Below are 16245 nucleotides of genomic sequence, written 5' to 3'. Positions count from 1 at the left end.
ATTATATTGAGATGATCTGAAACAGAAACATAAAATCATACCGTTGGTTGATACAGCAGAACCTCAGAGTTCTGGAGTTGACGAACACCTCAGGAATGGAGCTTGTTTGTAACTCTGAAATGTTCATAACTCTGAACAAAACTTTATGGCTGTTCTTTTAAAAGTTTACAACTGAACATTCATTTAATACAGCTTTGAAATTTTACTATGCGGAAGAAAAATGCTGCTTTCCCTTCTTTTTAATAGTTTACATTTAACACAGAACTGTATTTGTTTTGTTTTGGTCTCTACTGATGCCTGATTGTGTACTTCCAGTTCCAAATGAAATGTATGGTTGACTGGTCAGTTCATGACTCTGAGGTTCTACTGTAGTGTGTTGACAAAAATGCCCAACATGGTAGTGTAAAGGCCAAGCAAATACAGCCTTATAAGAGTTTGCACAAAGCAGCATTTTCCATGCTGGAGGATTAACTGGAAGCAAGGAATGTGCAATGAGATGCACATCTTATACTGTACAAAATATCTTAAGTGTTGCTTTGGAACTGGATGTAGTGCCAGCTCTGAGGGTATTTGTATATTTCTTAACTACCAGAGTTGTGTTTTTTAAGGAATAGCCAAAGCACTAGAGAAGTTGTGCTTCAAAGACTGAGTCTGGCTGTAAATTAAGAAATAATTTTAAGTGTACTATGGCTTCCTGCTAATATGTGTGGTAGGTGAAAATATATCTAAGATTAACGTTTGAACGTGGGTCTGGTTACTTCTGTGAAAATAACTTTTATTTTTATAAATTGTACTAGTTTCTGATTAGCAGGATGGAAGTTCTGATTCATATCTCCCAGACTCCATTTACTTGTTTACCTTAATATGGGTATTTTATTAAAGTTCATTTGAGGAATACTGCAGGTAGCTTTCCTAAACTGTGAAATGTTCCAAGACAAAGAAAATAACTTTAGTCCAAGTCTCACATGGTCACAAAATGCATGTCTGATTTCCTTCTCCTGCAGAGGGCTTACTTTAATTCTTGTCACTGACAAAATGTTTACAGGAGAACTACAATGTGGTCTAGAAATATGTCTTTAAAATAGCGCTTTACATTTTGTATAATACAGATATATAAAACAAAACCAATATACTAAAAAAAAAAAAAAAGATATGTGATGTTCCAAAAACTCCTCGGATACAACATAAGAAAAGGGGGAACATATGATTGTAATGTTGTACTATACAAAGGATACTTATTAAAGGCTAAATTGTAGCATTTAGCCACTAGCCTGCTTTAGGTGCAGTGCAGAGCAATACTACACTGCAGGGAATTTCTGAAGGGCCCAGTGTGCTGGGCAACAATGCAGATTGCACCTGGTATAGCCTGATCTTCTTGCTGGAGGTTGGCCTGTTTTGCAAGGTAATTATAGAGCCATAGTTCACCACTTCCCTGTTCCTCCCTTCCCCATGGAGAGATGTGTGCACCAGGAGAATAATACCTGCACTCCTCTGAATGCAGACTGCAACTTCAGTGGCTTTTGTGTGAAGCACTAGAGGTTTTATTGCTTGCATGCTCCCCCTATGTGCCTTCCCTTCTCCCCCCATTTAGTTGTAAGGTCCAGTTACAACCTGATCCCGAAAGGGAAAGTTATTTGAATTGTAAAGATTCCATTTTGTCATGCTTGAAAACATAACACCTTGAATGTAAAAGTAGAGAAAAGAATGGTTTATATGAAGATGTATGACATCCTTCAATACTGAAAGCTTATTTTAATAACTGAAGTTCACAGTATCTGTATAAGATTCCAGGGATGTCACTGTCGCTCTGAAACCTAAAATGGCTGAATCAGTGTGAAGCGATAGGAGCAGCTAGTTGAGAGGTTTTTTCTTCAGAATATCACCAGGTTGCATCATCATTAGATTTTGCAATCAATAAGTTCTCAGTCATTTTGACTTTACAAATTACATTCATGCAGTGAACAGCTGCAGTAAGGCATGTATCTATTCCAGGCCAAGAGTCCTAAGAATATTAGAAGTAAACACCCAGTCACTGCCCTTACCCTACAGCTAATTTGCATGCATCAATTTTATTGGTTGTATGAGGGAACTGCACAGATCGTGGATTACTTGGCCCTACTGCCACAGCCTGCATCCAACTGTCACCAATGCAAATCAAAACAAATCTTTTAGCACAACACCCGACACAAATCAACATAACCAGTGTACACAACAACCCCAGACAGGTTCTCACCTCTTATTCACTACCCACCCAAACCAACACACATCTTCCAAGATTGTCACTCTGTCTGTGTCTCACTCAGAAGCCTAGAATGTCTGAGTGATGAAAACTGCTACAAGCATGGGTGAGGGTTTTTGGTTTAGAATATCACGCTTCAGTTGTCACTGGGCCCTGTGAGAACCAGGTGGAATGTTGGAGTCCAAACGTTCTGTGGCAGTTGGAATGCAACAGCTGTGTGAGGTGGGTGTATCTCCAGCCAAGGGGCAATTCTGTGCACAAACTTTGGGGAACGTACAAACAGCCACATTGCTTGCTATAGTACAGTATTTTGGGGCTCTAATTTCCATGTATGATCTTCCTAGGCAGCTTTACTGCCACTTTACATGACTTCCTGTTTAATACACATCAGTAATCATCCCACGTCATTGGTGCAGATAATGGCTGCCATGACTACAGCACCACTAATGCCATAGTAGCCTGCCCTGAGTTGATACAGCTTTCTGTTGTGGTACCATGTTTACTGCTTGGTGTTTTGTGAGCATGTTTCCTGCTACAGTGTTTGGTGAAATAGTGCACGGGCATACTGGTGCGAAGGGCTGCCACAGATACTGAAATTGGATTCCAAACCATACAGAATTGGGCACAGAGCTACCCCGTGTCTGGAGGCACAGCAAAATATAATTAACTTGGTCCCTGAATAATAGTTGAGAAATCAAAAAAAAATGAAGGAAAGTACCTGACCTGGACAACAAGGCTTATTGTTGTACCAGCTTTGTATGTTCTGACTGGGGTCCATGCTATTTAACATATACACCTCTACCTCGATAGAACGCTGTCCTCGGGAGCCAAAAAATCTTACCGCGTTACAGGTGAAACTGCATTACATCAAACTTGCTTTGATCCACCGGAGTGTGCAGCCCCGCCCCCCCGGAACACTGCTTTACAGCATTATATCCAAATCCGTGTTATATCCGGTCGCATTATATTGGGGTAGAGGTGTAGTATTGAAAAAAGATGGACAGGAGCACTATGTAGAGTATGTTTTATGAATGTTTATGTTCTGCCAACTTCACTTCATTCTTCTTGTGAGAAGTTACCCAGGTCTGTTTGTTAAACCATTTGTAATCCCTATTTAGGGATTTGAAGGTAAATTTCCTGTCTATTAGTGATAGAAATGACAGTGTTTCTTCTTAGTCCTGATGAACTTCGTAGTCTCAGCAATTTTGCTGCCTTCCAAAATTTTCCACTTTTTTATTGTGTTTTAAAGAAGTATCAAATTGAGTAGCTGACTAAAGATCAGGTAAAAATAGATAGAGCACCTTATTGAACACCTCATGAATTCCTCTTTTGGCAGAAAATGTGCAAAATCCTCTGAGGTAGAGTTTGAGGTTAAATTATTTTTTTGTTCATTTGTCTCAACATAGTAGAAAAATTCTGTATTAAAATAAAACCCTGTCAATAGAAGCTTAGAATCAGATGAGCCAAATCATCAGTATACGGGGCCGTTTTCTCTCATCTGCTCAAACACTTCAGATATTGGGGTCAGACTGAATGGTAATAGACAGTCAATGGGACCTGAGTGCAGGCCACCCCTTTTCCTCCAGTGTCTCTGAAGGGAAAATGAATGAGAATACTCCATTGACTAAAGTTGTGGGAGAGGATATTATATAAAGAAGCAGTTAAGTTAATGACCCTTTGGCCAAAAACAACCAATAAAGTATACTTTGGACAAAAACAAGCCAGTAAAGTGTATATATAAAAGAGGGCCCTATTCCAGTCATAACTAAAAGTTTTTAGGCATATAAGGTGCTACCCCTGAAATAGCTTGCTAACTTTCTGTGAATGACATATTAGAGATTGCTGGCATCATCTGAGCTGATTCTGTTTGTATGAATCTATTTGAATTTGGGAATTAGCAGAATAGCTTTTTCCAGCTAGTGCGTTAAGTGGTGGTGTTTTTTTAAAGACTTTAGAATCAACTTGATTAGCGAGTTTGATTATGGGCCAATACAACTGAGATGGTATCTGCCAGGTTTCTTCAGCAAGACTGCCAATAATTTTGTGAAAAAAATCTAACTCTTTGAATTGACTTGCACAAAATTAGTTTGTGTCCCCTTTAAGGAATAGAGGGAGGAAAAAATCAAAATTCCTAGAATCAGACTGAAAAAATTGGGTTATACTCTGTGAACCAATTGAGTGTCTTCACTTTTTATGAATTTGGATGATCAGTTATTAAATCTCAATTGTCTTTCTCCCATTACTTTTCCGACAAGTAACTCCTCCTGCTCTAAGACTACAGTAGAACCTCAAAGATATGAACACCAGAGTTAGACTTATTGGACAACTGGACACCATGTGGAACCGGAAAGAATCAGGCAGCAGTGAAGACAAAAAAAAAATAGCAAATACTGTACTGCCTCTGGGCTTTAGCCCTGGGCCTCAGGGCATCAGTCACAGGTAGTTGGGGCTGCAGCCGCAAGTTAGGGGGAGGGTCAGAACTCCGGGGGTAGGGGCTCTCAGGGCTTCTGCCCCACAGGAGCACTGGGGCTCAAGGCTTTAGACTAGGGTTACCATATTTAAAAAATAAAAAGAGGACACTCCATGGGGCCCTCGCCCCGTCCCTTTCCCCACCCCTGGCCCAGCCCCAACTCTGCCCCTTCCCCGCCCGAACTCTGCCCCCTGCCCTGAGCGCCCCGCATTCCCCTTCCTCCCTCCCAGCCACACGAAAAGGGCTGCCCAAGCACTACCGGCTTCACGGTTTGCCGGGCAGCCCCCAGACCCTTTGCCCCCAGACGGCGCTTCCCCAGCGCAGCTGGAGCCTGGGAGGGGAAGCGCCCAGCTGGGGGCTCAGGGTCTGGGGGCTGCCCAGCAAACCGTGAAGCCGGTAGCGCTCGGGCTTCGGGCAGCCCCCATGCCTCCGGACCCTGTACCCCCAGCCAGGCACTTCCCCTCCCGGGCTCCGGTGGCTGCTGTGCTCCCTGAACTCCTGGGCTATGTAAGCGCCGAGCGCTACCGGCTTCGGGCAGCCCCCATGCTTCTGGACCCGGAGCCCGGGAGGGGAAGTGCCCGGCTGGCGGCTCAGGGTCCGGAAGCATGGGGGCTGCCCGAAGCCGGTAGCGCTCGGGCAGCTCGGCTTTAAACAGAGCAGAAGAGTCAAGGTAGGGAGCACAGCAGCCGCGGGAGGGGAAGTGCCCGGCCGGCGGTATTTTTCCTGGACATGTTTGGCTTTTTGGCAATTCCCCCCGGACGGGGGTTTGATTACCAAAAAGCCAGACATGTCTGGGAAAAACCGGACGTATGGTAACCCTACTTTAGACCTGTGGGGAGCATTGGGGCTTCAGCCCTGCTGCACCATTCCTGTCTTCAGCCCTGCGGGGAGTGCTGGGACTTTCATTATGAGAGGAGTGCTGGTTTCAGCCCCAGGGCTCCCCCTGTAGCTAAAGCCCCGGTGTGCCCTCTGGCCGAAACCAGGAACTGAGCCGTGGGGAGGGCAGAAGCCAGGAACAACAGAGTTGCGAGGCTGAAGCCCTAAGCCCTGGTCCCTGACACCCCACCCTGGCCCTGTAGTTGCAGCCATGAACCCCCTGTGTCTGAAGTCCGTAATGTCTTGTTCAGAGTTAGGGAACACTTCAGAGTTACGAACAACCTCTATTCCCAAGGTGTCCATAACTCTTGAGTTTCTGTTGTATTATAACTGAAATATCAGAGAAAAATATATTTCTCTGATATTTTCATTGTTTTCTTAGGCCATTTGACTGAGTTTCACTGTTCTAATCATAGTTTATTATCTCATGTACTAGCATAATAACACACTCAGGCACCATTCTTCCGCAAGCCCTGAAAGAGTGTATTTACCAATAGAGGCTGAAAGTGAAGTGACATGCACATGCACGAAGGGGAAGGTTGGGCCAGATCATGTTAGTTAGTGGTTGATCTCAGGCCTGCCTAAAAATAAATTTAAACATTTGCAGGAAAGCAGAAAAACCTTGAGAAACTTCCTTTTAAACAGAATTCTTCTTCTTTTTTTTTTTTTTTTAAAAAGTAGCTATGCTATTTAAAAGATGCCTAAAAATATCAGAAAATTGATAACTTTTTAAAAAAAAATTCAAGCTGATAGTGTCCCTTTATTGCTTACATATGAAACATTATTTTGTTAGATCAAGACCCTGCTTAATTTAGAGGAGACCTAAAATGCAAACCCAGTATTGGAGAAAGGAGATGGCTGTTTAACACACACATGCTACAGGATGACGTTATTCACTCAAAGTTTAATTAAAAAAAAGGCTAATTTTCTCTTCATGAAAAGGAACAACAAATATCAGCCAGTATCTTTTTTGTTTGCTTGTTGGTTTGTTTTGTTAAACTTGAAAAGAGAATTTAAAGCATTGGGATTGTAGCAGAGAAAAAACAAGAAGAAATTGTTTTTCAAAAACTGCACTTGAAATTTCAACATCAAAACTGAGCAGGCCATAACACCTTTGGAGATAGTTTTATCTACTTAATTTATAAAAATGTATAGAGAAGATATTCCAGTCCCTACAACTAATTTAATAATTCATCTACAAATTTAAAACTAGCTTTATTTTAATTAAAAATGTAACCGTCTCTCCTCTCCTTGGGAGTCTGATGTAGGTTGACACAGGAAATACTGCTCGCTATTGGAATGCATAAGTCTTTCAAAGTTGTTTATAAGGCAAAACTTGCTTTAAAAATATTACTGTAACCACAGCTTATATTCTATAAAGCTTTGTTAAATTTATTTAACTTTAAAATAACTTTGAAATGCATGTGACTGGCAGAGATTTTCAATGGGAGTAAATGAGTCAATGAATTGCCTTTTTTTAAATTTACTCGGAAGGATAGTATCATCCAGAAAGCTTTGAGAAATCACATTTAATATTCTTACAGTGAACAGCAAATATTTATCAAAGGTACAGTATTATAAATAGTCACTGCAGTTTTCCTTTTTAAATAAGGCTCCATACTGTCTTTACATAGCTGCTCCTCCAGTTGGGTTTCTTTCATTTCAGTAGTAAATCTAAATCACCTCAAAACATGGTCTCTTCAGAAGATTCTGTGGGCAAGAAACTCCAATGTTAAGACCTGGTAAAGTTCCTATTACAGGCTGTCCTGACCTGAAGAATATATGGTGGGGTCTGTTCTAAAGCTTTATTTTGATTAGAAAATTGTGTTCAGATCGTGCTTACATAATATTGTGGAAGCTTCCACAATATCCCTTAAGGATTGAGTTCTCTGAGGGGATCAACAAGCATGTGGAGTAGGGTGATCCAGTGGATATATTGCACTTAGATTTTCAGAAAGCCTTTGACAAGGTCCCTCACCAAAGGCTTTTAAGCAAAGTAAGCTGTCATGGGATAAGAGGGAAGGTCCTCTCATGGATCAGTAACTGGTTAAAAGATAGGAAACAAGGGTTAGGAATAAATTATAATTTTTCAGAATGGAGAAAGGTAAATTAGTGGTGTCACCCAGGTGTCAGTACTGGGACCCATACCATTTAACAAATGCATATATGATCTGGAAAAAGGGGTAAACAGTGAGGTGGCAAAATTTGCAGATGATACAAAACTACTCAAAATAGTTAAATCCAAAGCAGACTGCAAAGAGTTAGAAAGGGACCTCACAAACCTGGGTGACTGGGCAACAAAATGGCAGATGAAATTCCATTGTCATAAATGCAAAGTAATGCACATTGGAAAACATAATCCCAACTATACATATGAAATGGAGTCTAAATTAGCTGTTACCACTCAAGAAAAAGATCTTGGAGTCATTGTGGATAGTTCTCTGAAAACATCCACTCAATATGCAGTGGCAGTCAAAAAAGCGAACAGAATGTTGGGAATCATTAGGAAAGGGATAGATAAGAAGACAGAAAATACGTTGCTTCTATATAAATCCATGGTACACCCACCTCTAGAATACTGCACGCAGATCTGGCTGCCCCATCTCAAAGAAGATATAATGGAATTGGAAAAGGTACAGAAAAGGGCAACAAAATGATTAAGGGTATGGAACAACTTCCATATGAGGAGAGATTAACAAGACTGGGATTTTTCAGCTTGGAAAAGAGAGGACTAAGGACGGATATGATAGAGGTCTATAAAATCATGATTGGTGCGAAGAAATAAGGAAGTGTTATTTACTCATAACACAAGAACTAGGGATCACAAAATGAAATTAATGGGCAGCGGGTTTAAAACAAACAAAAGGAAGTATTTCTTCACACAACACACAGTCAACCTGTGGAACTCTTTGTCAGAGGATGTTTGTGAAGGCCAAGATTATATAACAGGGTTCAAAACAGAACTAGATAAGTTCATAGAGGAATGGCTCTATTAGCCAGGATGGGCAGGGATGCAAAACTATGCTCTGAAGTGTCCCTAACCTCTGTTTGCCAGAAAGCTGGGAATGGGCGACAGGATGGATCACTTGATAATTACCTGTTCTGTTCATTCCCTGTGAAGCACCTGGCATTGGCAACAATTGGAAGACAGGATATTGAGTAGATGGACTATTGGTCTGACTCAGGATGACCGGTCTTATGTTCTCTGCCTGGAGATATTGATTTGAGTCTCTGATGCATCCAGCTCCTTTTCTTAATATGGATACTAATGGGTGCTGGAGGAAGTAATTGAAATGGGGTTAAAGAATTTGAGAAGGCTATGGGCATTCTATGCCTTTCTGAGAGGACAGAAGGATCATAGAACAGAAATGTAGAGCTCAAAAGATCATCGTCCATTTCCCTGTGGTAAGGCAGGATTAAGTATATTTAGACGATCCTGGACAGGTGTTTGTGGAATCTTCTCACTGGAGGTTTTTAAGAAGGGGTTAGACAACCTCCCTAAGTAATCTGTTCCAGTGCTTGACTATCCTTATAGGTAGATACTGTGGAAAATTTTTTCCAATTTAAAATCTCCCTTACTGCAGATTAAATGAATCACCATCCTCCTTATAACAACCTTTTACGGATTTGCAGAATGTTATGTTCCCCCTCAGGCTTCTATTCTCTAGTCTAAACATGCCCAATAATTTCAACCCTCCCTCATATTTTTCTAAACCTCTTATTTTTGTTGCTCTCCTCTGCACTCTCTCCAGTTTTCTCATGCCTTTCTTAGAGTAATGCCTAAAACTGGACACACTACTACAGCTGAGGCCTCACCAGCTAAAAAGATAAGTGTCTCTCAAGGAAAACAGAACTGAATCAGAATGCTAGCTCTAACAATGACACATCTCATCCACACCACCATCATTATTGTGATTCTGTGAGATGTACCTCTGGAGGAACCAGATTTATTATGCTGATATCTATGTACACTCTGATACCCTGATTGAAGAAAATCTATATGACTTGTCTCCATCATATCAGTGCTGGAGTTCTAGGCTGCTGTCTTCAGGTTCTGAAGATACACAGGGTCAACCTCCCCACATTCAAGTCCCAAAAGGAACTAAAGAACTGAATTTAAATTAAAAATGTTATTTTATGATAAACAAATAATCTAATTTTTACAGCATAACATGCTTATTTTATAATCCACAGACATTATCTTCAGTTATACATAAATAAAGAAAACAAATTAAAATCTGAATAGTTCAATCCCCACAGAAACACAGTGAGAAGAAACTGAAAGTTCCCAAAAACTTAAGTTTAGTTCACCTAAGACTCAGTTACTTTGATCACCAAATTTATAGTCTGCTGAGTCTAAAACATCTTCCCTCCACTTGCTTGTAGGAATCTTCAGTTGGAATCCATGCAGACTCTTCCTCTGCTGAAATCACTGTTAGCCAGTCAGCTAACTCATTAACCAATCACTCAGTTAAATGCATAGATTTAAAGAAAACCTTGATGCAAAACACTTCAGAGTTAGGGACACCAGCCTGTTTTCTGCTCGTGGGCTCAGTTTCTCCAAACTCACACCAGGGCATGTGGCCTTTTTTAAAGCAGCTGCCCTGACCGCTTGCCCTCACGGAGTCTGACCACAGCAACAGGGAACCTATTGGAGTATACCCAAAACTACCACACCCAATTCCACCAGCTTCTGGATGTGGAGTGCTAAATCTACCTAGCAACAATGGCCCAGACACAACTCACTCCTACTTCCCCCCCCCCCCCGTCTCTTAAAGAGATATCTCCCTATTAGGTGCCTTGGTTACAATGAGGCAGATTTTAGCTGTGTCCTGCAGCCTTCCTGAACCTGCATATTCTGAATGTTTTGCTTTTTGGGAAACTAATACTTGTTTAATTGGGTTTGAGTATGCTGTCTTTTTAAACCCCTACTAGCGATGACTGGTAATAACTAGCCGTGTATGGTGGTCTTAAACAGGCCTAATAACTATTTCACACTCTTATGGTACCCGGGAAAGGGCCCAGAGCCTGGATGAAATTAGGCTCTGTTGCCAGGGTTGAGGCGATTGTGCCTTCCCTTTCAGTCAGACCAGAATGAGGAGTTAAGGAAAAGAGCCACCTCTGTTCAACAAGAAACTACCCTGATAGGGAGATGGCCTATAATAAGGAGCCTATGAGGATGTATGTATGTGTAATTCAGTGTATACTAGTGGTAGAGGAGAAAGTATAAAACAGGAAGCAGAGCCCAGAAGCTTTTTGGACCTGGGAATTACCCCCCAAAACATTTGTATCTTGCTGTCTCTTCAACTGTTGTGCATATGATTTTAATTTTTAATTCTTGCACTTCTTATTCTAGGCTGATTAGTCAACAAAGAATTGCTTGACAGTTGATTCATGTCCCTCCCTACCAAAATCCTCACAAAACAGCCTACAATATCTCCGTTACAGTTGGTACCATTAGGTCTTTTGAGGTTTCTATACTTATCCCAAAAGCGGATTTCAAATCTACCTACATCTCAAATGATAACAGTATGTCAGATATCCACGTAAAAGAAAAAGTTTTCATGAGTAAAACTACAAAGGTTTTGTTGATGCAGTGTAGATTGTGTAGCTTCAGCATTCTTCTTACACTTTTGATCTCAACTTTTTCTTCTCTCCTATAGGTTTTTGGTGCACTAGCCTCTGAACCTTTTAAAGTGAGTGACTGCTTTTATGGCACCGGAGAGACCTTTCTGTTTACTTTCTCTCCAGATTTTGAGGTAAGGAGATACCACTCCTATACATCTTACTTAACCATTCAGTATTACAGTGTCAACAATATTGACTACAAGAAGCTATGTTTTAAGGGGTGATAAAGACCCACTTACACCTACCAAGAAAAAATAGCTAGCGTTAAGGTAAGAGCAAAGGAATGGGAAAGGACATAGGTACTGGGATTATACTTCTACTTTAATGGTATTGTAAGGGCTGTGGCATTCCACATATGCTGCAGTTTGGCTAGGGGATATTTGGGGATACCAGTAACGATGGAGTTGAAGTAATTGAAACAAAAGTTAATGAAAATATGGGTGTGGATTTGGAAAGATTGATAGGCTGAACAAGTGTATGTAGGTATTATTTTAGAGGTGAATTTGTTCACGGGAACTAATCCATTTACTCTTTAAATATCTGTATAATCTAGAGCTGTGGATTTTCTCACTGACACTAGAATCATGGCAGACTTCTGGGTCAGGAATAGTGAGACACTTGGAATTCACAAAATTTCAATTTTTCAAATATTTAACTTGCTATTCTCTACTTTCATTAGGTCTTCAAATGGACAGGAGACAATATGTTTTTTATTAAAGGAGACATGGACTCTCTAGCTTTTGGTGGGGGAGGGTAAGTCATGATTTGTACTGTTATTCATTGTGAAGAATTGGTTACAATGGTCTTTGTGTAATGTTGTGTACACACAGTAAAACTGGTATTAATGTTAATTTTAGAAATCTCAAGGCCCAAGAAGCTTTAATGCTAATTATAGATATATGTATGTATCTGTCAATTGTCAGATAAGAAAACCATTTAACACTTGTAAACTCAACTTTTATTTACATTTATTAGACTGTTAGGCCTTCCTCTGCATTGCTTCAGCAATGGAAGACATAGAAAGCTTTACCTCTGATAGGTTAAGATACCTTTCCATGTCCTGGTTGACAGCATACTTGCTTTTTCTGAAACTGGTACAAGATGTTAACATTAAAAAAAAATTAATGATGAGCAAGACAATTGAAATATATAGTAAATTGCCTAAAATTATAAAAAATGTTTTTGGCAGAACAGAAAATTAATTGAACCTAGCTTTGCAGAGTCCAGGTTAGTGTCCTAACGCTAGCACTCTGACAAATATGTCCCAAGAAATACTTCGTCAGAAAAATCTGTTTCAGATGAACCTAGGACATGAATACTTGAAAGCCTTGAAATGCTATTCCATAATCTTTATTTTTTTCCCCCAATGGAGGAAGTTATTTTCAACTTACTGATATATTTTTTTAAATCTCTCTCTGCTTTTCTAGTACAGATATTTTGTTCTAAATTACTAGAGTATTCTTCCATAAAAGAAACTTTATTCTACAGGTAATTAAAATATTAAATTATATAAACCTAATGTTGATTCTGCAGAATCTACGAGAGGCTTAAAAACCTTAAATAAATAAATAAAAGTCTTATGGCTTCAAATACAGCTGCATCTAAGAGAGACTGCAGAAGTAGGAAGAATCAGGGAATCATGTTTTATAATTAAGGCTACTATTTAATCACAGGCATTTTTAGTGAAAGTTATGGACATGTCAGAGACAAGAAACAGAAAATCATGGCCCCTAACCTGTCTGTGACTGTTACTAAAAATATCTGTGATAGAATCTTTTTGTTTTGGGGGGTGGGGAGGAAATGAGGAAGGAGACCACGGCACCAGCTGGAGGGAGGGGGGGGAGCCCCAGGCGGCCTGCTGCCGGAGGAAGGGGGCCAGGCACTGCTCCGGCCACCTGGGACCGCAGTCAGGAGCCACCAAGCTGCGACTGCTCCCACCAGCCCCGGGACTGCTGCTCAGGTGGTCCTTGGGGCCAGCCGCATCAGCTGCTGCTCGGGTGGTCCCCAGGGCCAGCTGCCCGGAGCCGCCAGAGCAGCAGCCGGTGCGGCTGGCCCCAGGGATGGGGCCGCTCCAGCAGTGGCTCGTGCAGCTGCCTGCAGGGCTGCCCGAGCGGCTGGCTGCACAGCCTGAGCAGCCTAGGATCAGCCCCACTGGCCATTGCAGAAGTCAGAGGTCGCAGGAAGTCACAGAATCCTTGACTTCTGTGACAAACACGGAGTCCTATGTATAATTCTAGCTACTCTAACTGCGTTTGTTAGGTTAACTTTGTTCTCCTTCATGAATTATTTTTATATAACTTCTCTATGTTCTAGGGGAGAATTTGCTCTTTGGCTTGATGGGGATCTCTACCATGGAAGAAGTCACTCTTGTAAAACCTTTGGGAATCACACACTTTCTAAGAGAGAAGACTTCATTATCCAAGACATTGAAATCTGGGCTTTTGAATAAGTGTGTCTCTCTCTACAGGCTATTGTCCCAAACCTGACATGAATCAGTGCAGCTCAAAAAGCCCTAGGAGCAATAGAATACAGTATTTATATACTATAGTTTTAAAGCTATCTTCATGATGATCCAGATACAATTTTGAAATAGTGTATTTAAAGTTGTCATACTTTATTGTATGCTTAAGATATTTCTATAAGTCTAGGCCACATGGGCTGAAACTGAATGTCGGTTAAGTTAATCTTGCTGTTGTGGAGCCAGCCTCCCAAATTATCTGTCCTTTAGTCTACCCCTTTGTCTCTTCAGTTCCCCGAAACATCTGTCTACGATCCCTTTAGGACTTCTTTTAATAATTAAGATTATTTTTCTATTAAAACTGTATCTCTGAATGGAGCTCCCCCTTCAGGGCCTGTATAAAAGGAAAGTTTTGAGTGTGATGATTGGCAGCAATGCTGCAAACACTGGTCCAGACCACTCATTGATTAATTCACATGGTGCCACTGCTAGACAAGAAGTTTAGCATTCCGTATTGGAGCATACCATTACCCTTAGTCCTGGTTAGAAAATTCATCCAAATTCAGTTGTGCCACTTGTTTTATTAATGTCCAATTTAGAAAACACGTCAGTTACAGCATAGTAAAAGTTCTAGTTGCGTGCTGATTATATTAAAGAGTATTTTGCACATGCTGTTAATGATCTGCAGGTTTGGGACAAATGAGGACAGCGTTGAGCTATGTGATTAAAAACATAAAAACAAGGGAATGTGAGAATGTGATAGTTCCACTGGGTGTAATGGATAAATCAAGTAAAATGCAGTGAACAAATTTGTAGCTGTAGTAGGGCATTATGCATACAGACTATGAAATTGATGCATTTTTCTTCAACATAAAGTGTCAGATATATACTGTTTTATAGTTATACTGTTGTAGCCTTGTAGCACATCAACTCCAAGAACATAGCTTATTCCTGTCCAAAAGAAAAAAATAGTTGTGATGTTTTTGAGTGGATTTATGTTGTAAACTACAGTTAGCACCAGCTCTGATAAAATGGGTAATGTACTATAGATAGCCAATATTGTAACTCAGTAGACTTGTGGAATATGCAAATTTACTGTCATGTGACCTCAAAAAAATGACAGGCTAGAATACAGTACCGGTAGCTCTTGTTCACTTTTGTAGGAAAACTGATAAGCCATTGTGGCAATAACAGCTCAACAAAAGTTATTTTCAAAGCTTCTATTCTATGTTATGCAAAAAAATTGCTGTTATAAGTGTGACAGTGACTGACTTTGTGCTGAAATTTCAGCTGTTCCAGATGAACATTGTATATTATCTTGTAAATTAATGTTTAAAAGTAGTTTTGTTATTATAGAAAAGTGTTGATTAACGGGTTGCTTATAGCACTTTAAATTATTCTAGAAATGGAATAAAAGCCAAATGGGTTGGCTTAAATAGATGTAGTTGTATAGTATTTCAATATATTTAGTTCTTTGAAAAGTTTTAAAAACTTATCTGAAGAAAGATTACTGCTGTGGTAATGAAAAAGGGCAGATGCTCTATCTATAATATGTTAATGCGCAATATGAATAGAAATACAGGGCCCCATTTCCTGTCTCTATGTATAGCTCTTTACCCTTGTTAGAGCTTAGTACAGTATGTAGATTAAATGTTTACAAAAATAAGGAACTGTAAATATATTAAAATGACTTTTCTCCCCATTGGTCTTCCACAGCAGTATTATTGTCTTTGTGGAGTTAAGACTAACTATAAACAATCCTGTAATGGATTTCAAGTACTATAAGGTCATAGTGATATATATATATAGCAAATAAATCTAAATACATGTAAAATTAAACTTGAGTTTGAATTTATTTAGACAAATGGTCAATTATTGTTATTTTCACAGTAACTTCCTGAATGTGGGACCTTCTCTATACCACTTTTTAATTTTGGTATATTATGATGATCTACAATGTAACTAAATAGTTTCTTCCAGTTTTTGGAACTGCGGGGAAGAGTAAATATTTATAAACTCACATACCAGTATCATATAACTTTCAGTGTATGATATTGAGAGTGAAGAGCAGTTTTTTAGATTTCCTTTGTATTTACCTTAAGGAGTATATATAACATATCTCATCAAAACACTGTCAGTTCCTGCTCTCCTGAGAGTTCAGGTGCTGCATTCTGCATCACTTTTTCCATCTGCTGTATGATCTCTGATTCTTTTAATTGCAGAATTAGACTTCTGATTTTAGTATAACTAATTTAAATTTGGAATAATTGGCTTTGAGCACATGTATTGATATAAAATTGTGTATATTCTTCCAGTAATAAATAGGTCTCTCTCTCTTGCACTTTAGGGCTGAGTTATTCTCCTGGGAATTTGGCACCGGCTTGAGTGTAGGCTCCAATTTGCGGCCAAATTCCCAAGCAGTAACAACTTTATGTTCAGAAAATATAAGCTACATCAAAGGCCTTGACACAAAATTCAAAGTACCTTGAGTTTATGGGAGCTTTAGTGGCTAGTTAGTCTCCCCAGAGGCATTTAATGATGGGAAAACAACAACATTCTCAAACAGGATATAAC

General features: G+C 39.9%; 1 protein-coding gene across 7 annotated transcripts in view; it reads left to right on the top strand.

The window, feature by feature from the left end:
• Positions 1-15510, top strand: part of OXR1 (oxidation resistance 1) — a 465986-nt gene extending 450476 nt beyond the window's left edge. For all 7 annotated transcript variants that reach the window (XM_054017343.1, XM_054017342.1, XM_054017340.1 and 4 more), the window contains 3 exons: positions 11249-11344; positions 11893-11966; positions 13527-15510. In XM_054017343.1, the coding sequence (XP_053873318.1) occupies positions 11249-11344; positions 11893-11966; positions 13527-13662 (306 nt within the window). In that variant the 3' untranslated portion in view covers positions 13663-15510. The remainder of the gene's footprint in view (positions 1-11248; positions 11345-11892; positions 11967-13526) is intronic.
• The last annotated feature ends 735 nt before the right edge of the window (positions 15511-16245 follow it).

Source organism: Malaclemys terrapin, chromosome 2 (genome assembly GCF_027887155.1).
Source record: "Malaclemys terrapin pileata isolate rMalTer1 chromosome 2, rMalTer1.hap1, whole genome shotgun sequence".
NCBI lineage: Eukaryota > Metazoa > Chordata > Testudines > Emydidae > Malaclemys > Malaclemys terrapin.
Note: the sequence above shows the minus strand (reverse complement) of the source record. Positions and strands in the feature narration are given on the sequence as shown.